This window comes from Salvelinus alpinus, chromosome 36 (genome assembly GCF_045679555.1).
Source record: "Salvelinus alpinus chromosome 36, SLU_Salpinus.1, whole genome shotgun sequence".
Taxonomy (NCBI): Eukaryota; Metazoa; Chordata; class Actinopteri; order Salmoniformes; family Salmonidae; genus Salvelinus; species Salvelinus alpinus.
The window spans coordinates 7,020,116-7,025,068 of record NC_092121.1 but is presented as its reverse complement, the minus strand read 5'-3'; the positions used below and the strand labels follow the sequence as shown (position 1 = coordinate 7,025,068).

The 4,953-nt window shown below is 46.5% G+C and overlaps 1 protein-coding gene across 1 annotated transcript; it reads left to right on the top strand.

Moving 5' to 3' along the window:
• Positions 1-649: 649 nt before the first annotated feature.
• Positions 650-3,634, top strand: LOC139565123 (telethonin-like). Its single transcript, XM_071385222.1, has 2 exons — positions 650-1,039; positions 1,380-3,634. The coding sequence occupies exons 1-2, from the start codon at positions 891-893 to the stop codon at positions 1,768-1,770; spliced, it is 540 nt and encodes a 179-aa protein (XP_071241323.1). The 5' UTR covers positions 650-890; the 3' UTR covers positions 1,771-3,634.
• Positions 3,635-4,953: the final 1,319 nt, after the last annotated feature.

The window sequence follows — 4,953 nt, the reverse complement described above, 5'->3', positions numbered from 1 at the left end:
TTCCTCTCTCCCCCAGCCACCCCCTCTCTCTTCCTCTCTTCCCCAGCCATCTCCCTCTCTCTCTCTTCCTCTCTCCCCCAGCCACCCCCTCTCTCTTCCTCTCTCCCCCAGCCACCTCCCTCTCTCTCTCTTCCTCTCTCCCCCAGCCACCCCCTCTCTCTTCCTCTCTCCCCCAGCCACCTCCCTCTCTCTCTCTTCCTCTCTCCCCCAGCCACCTCCCTCTCTCTCTCTTCCTCTCTCCCCCAGCCACCCCCTCTCTCTTCCTCTCTCCCCCAGCCACCTCCCTCTCTCTTCCTCTCTCCCCCAGCCACCTCCCTCTCTCTCTCTTCCTCTCTCCCCCAGCCACCTCCCTCTCTCTTCCTCTCTCCCCCAGCCACCTCCCTCTCTCTTCCTCTCTCCCCCAGCCACCTCCCTCTCTCTTCCTCTCTCCCCCAGCCACCTCCCTCTCTCTTCCTCTCTCCCACAGCCACCTCCCTCTCTCTTTCTCAACAGCTGCCCTAAGTCTGTCAGTTCTAACTCCCGGGACAAAGTCAGGGACGGGCCGCTCTTGGTGTCAGGTGTCAGCACACACTAGCTGTGGAGTGACAACATGGCTTAGAAATAGCAGCAGGGCTTCTATAAAAGACATAGACGGGCATGGTCCCATGGTCCCAGACACAGACAGCAGAGACCCCCAGACCATCACCATCACCACAGAGACAAGAGAGAGGACAGAGCTACCGGAACCATCACAGATTACCTTGGCTAGCAACTACAGACAGACAGATAGTCCAGAGAGAAGAACACCGAACACAGAGATACCAAGACAGGCAGATAGAGGAGTCCTAGAAACGAACGGAGGTGATAAAACTAATATAAGGACAGAACTTCACACACACAGAACCGTGATAATGCAGGTGTGTACCGTTGTTGAGAAGCGTGCTGGGGCCGTGGTGGGGTCTGAGCTGGCCTGCAGCGTACGGGAGGAGAACCAGGCTCAGAGGGAGAGCTACAAAGCCGACTGGAACAGTGTTAACATGAAGACCCGGGCCATGGACAGGTGAGTCCCAGCCTTTTGACAAACAGTATTAATTGCTTCTGGTAGATGTAACATATTGAACAACATTAAGTCATTTCTTCTTACATAAAATCTTCGATAACAATAAAGCAAGACGTTCTCCTATATTACCCTGTGAGTCATCATACTCAAGACTAGCCTACTGTATAATGTATCTAGTAGATTAACTGTCAGGCTAATCTATCAGCTGACTGTAAAATGTAATGATTTTCATTTCGCTGGTAGGATTCTCAGCTTGATACTGAGAGAGATTAGAGTTTGAAAATCACTGAGCAATGTCCAACTGTTCATTCCTAACTGTGTCGGTCTCATCTCTCCACAGGCAGACAATGAACATGAACGATGACTCTCGTAGGGAGACCTACACTCGTCAGTGGGAGGCTCGCTCTCTGGCCCAGGCCTGTCCCTCGGGGGTGTACAGAGTGGGCACTGTGGAGAGGGGTGTGAGAGAGCACCAGCTCCTACCCAAGAGGAACACCCTGCCCCTGCCCATCTTCACCCCTGCACAGCTGGGCATCCGGCTGGGTCGCGGAGCACCACACACCCAGGAGGACCTCCGTTCCTTCCCCATCCCCGACGGTGCCTGCCCTGGCAAGAGGGCCGTGGTCGAGATCACACAGGACCTGCCCCCCGCCAAGCCACTCAGGATGGAGTTCGCCAAGGCACCCAAAGCACTGGGCCGCTCCATGTCACAGGAGGTCCAGAGAGGGTGAAGGAAGAGGAGAGGAAGAGGAAGAGGAAGAATGGATGTTAGGGAGAAAGGTTAACTTTTGGGGCTCAGCCCATCAGATAACAGCATGGCGGGATGTATATAGATTTATTCCTCGTGACATTTATTCCATCCCTATTCCCTAGTAGAGCCGTCACACAGTGTATGCCTTTCCTGTTTCATTAAGTGTTACATGTATACTAGTGACATGTCCAATGTCACACTGTTTGTTATACAAGGTATTATTTGCTTAGAGATCTGATGGCATCTTTTGATTGACAGAAAGGCAGACAAATGCTCTGTTCTCTCAGCTGTGCCATCAACTAATCTCCCTGTTGACTGGAAAAGACCAGACTGTCCTTGTCACGTCTACACACTGAATGAACTGCCCCTGCCCCCCTGCCTGGCTAAAGCCAGCTGTGGATAAGCCACACAGCGTAATACGGCATTCTGACCGCATTGTATGCAGTGGTACATTCTACCCCACTTGTCATATTATGGCAATGACACCTCACAGTATTGAGAGAGCAGGACGTTTAATATGCTCAACCAATGTGCGTATGAGGATGTATTTATTGATGCATTCATGTGGAATGATGCACAGATGAGGGAGGTGAGGGAAGGGAAATATGAAGGTATCAAAGACGCTTCAAAAGGGGACAGAGTGGGAGAGAGCAGAAGAGAATTGGAACTGTAGAGAGGAAAGGAACAAGAAAGTGGGGCACGGAGGGAGGGGTGAGCTCAACATACCTTGGCATCCATCCCTCTTCTTTTGTAAGAATGGAGAGCTGGTGAGCCTCCAGACCTTCAGAAGTCCTTGACACGCTCTAATCCTGGGTGAGAGGACAGAACGGTACAACACGATCCCACGCTGGGAACCCAGACAAAGGAGCCCCCTGGGCACAGACGTCAATTCAACATCTATTCCACGTTGGTTCAATGTCATTTCATTGAAATGATGCTGAAACAACGTTGATTCAACCAGTGTGTGCCCAGTGGGAGGTTTGTGTGTCCCGGATCATGACTCAAGTCATTGATATAGACTGACTACCTGTATGATCAAGACTTATCGTATATATTGAAACGACGTGTCATTTGACAGTGTTTGAGCTGGTCTGCCCACCTAGCTGTGTGTTAATGTTGACATCTGATGTATCTGGTAGAGTTAGTGAACAGATGATACAGAATGATTTGAGTCTCTACTGTTGTAGAGGAAAGTGGGGTAAGTTGAGCCCTTTCTTACATTCAGCATCACTCTGTCAAGGGAAATATAGTGTTCTTTCTAACAAAGATATCTACATGTATTTCAGGATGTTGTGTATCCCTGGAAATAAACAGAATTCATGTAACATTGTAGTTTTGAAAGCATAGCTTGTCCAAAAAAAGGGGTCTCTTGGCACAACTTAGTTGAGCCGGGGGCCGGGTAAGTTAAGCCGTCTACAAAGTTCTGTACTGAATGAAATATTACCACTACCTGTTTCCCAAACACAATTCAACACCATCACAATCACTTTTTTTTGTCTTGTAATAATTTGAAGCATCTTTTAACACTTGCCATTGGCTCAACCATTTACCCCACTGCCATTGGCTCAACTTACCCCAAGGCAAACATTTGGACTAAATCAGCCCACACAGCAATAACAAGGATGCACTTTCATGCTAGGTTTATTACCTCATATTGAAGCTTATAGAGACCCCAAATTATGTATAGAACAATTTTCCACAGACTCCATGAAATTATGACCTCTTCCTAAATATTTAACCCCTTAGGCTCAACTTATCCCACTCTCCCCTATCTGTTTTCATGTGTTGGGTTTATATTTTGTATAATAAAATCTGAAGTGCTTTTCACTTTTTTCATGTGTTAACCTGTTGACCCATCTTAATAAAAAAAGTGTAATACAACCATCACAAAGACCACACACACACACACACACACACACACACACACACACACACACACACACACACACACACACACACACACACACACACACACACACACACACACACACACACACACACACACACACACACACACACACACACACACACACACAGTAAATGGGGAGTGGTGATAGATTAATCTACGCCTGACTGATTATCAGCTGTAAACAACATGGCTAACTCATAACCTTGCACCTACAGGCTTCTGTTCAGGCAGCAACAGCTGAACTGGGTCAGACACTTCAACATACAGTTTATTAGCGGGGTGGAAGAAATATGGTCAAGCTCTGGACTAAGGAGAGTACAGATGTAGGATCTTTATTTGAGCAAGTTTGCTACAGCAGGAAAATAGTACTGCAGTAACAAGAAATGTGAATTATTATGTGGATTATAATTAATGGACATTTTGGTAGGGGCTTATATATTTTTTTGTATTGAAAATCAAGTCTGAAATTTCAAAGTGGAAATTACAAACTTCAGAAGATTTCTCAAACTTCAAATACACTACAAGTTTTACATTTCCTGAAAGTTCCCCTGCAACAGGGTGATACAATTAGTGCCTAACATCTTACCATAAGGATGGAAACGTAAAACTTGCTGGACATCTCTACTGAATTCTTGTTTATACAGTGCATTTGGAATGTATTCAGACCTCTTGACTTTTTCCACATTTTGTTACGTTACAGCCTCATAATAAAATGTATTACATTGTTTTCTCCCCCTTATCAATCTACACACAATACCCCATAATGAAAAAGCAAAAACAGGTTTTTAGAATTTTTTGCAAATTCATAAAATAATAAATGAAAACAGAAATATCACATTTACATAAGTATTAAGACTTTTTACTCAGTACTTTGTTGAAGCGCCTTTGGCAGCGATTACAGCCTTCAAGTCTTCTTGGGTATGATGTTACAAGCTTTGCACACCTGCATTCAGAAACTTGTCCCGAAGTCATTCCTGCATTGCCTTGGCTGTGTGCTTAGTCATTATACTGTTGGAAGGTGAACCTTCGCCGCAGTCTGAGGTCCTGAGAGCTCTGGAGCAGGTTTTCATCGAGAATCTCTCTGTACTTTGCTCTGTTTATCTTTCCCTCGATCCTGACTAGTCTCCCAGTCCCTGCTACTGAAAAACATCCCCACAGCATGATGCTGCCACCACCATGCTTCACCATAGGGATGGTGCCAGGTTTCCTCCAGACGTGACGCTTGGCATTCAGGCCAAAGAGTTCAATCTTGGT

Coding starts and splice junctions, on each gene's coding strand:
- LOC139565123 (XM_071385222.1), top strand. CDS start 891: ATGCAGGTGTGTACCGTTGTTGAGAAGCGTGCTGGGGCCGTGGTGGGG. Junction 1,040..1,379: donor AAGACCCGGGCCATGGACAG/GTGAGTCCCAGC, acceptor ATCTCTCCACAG/GCAGACAATGAACATGAACG.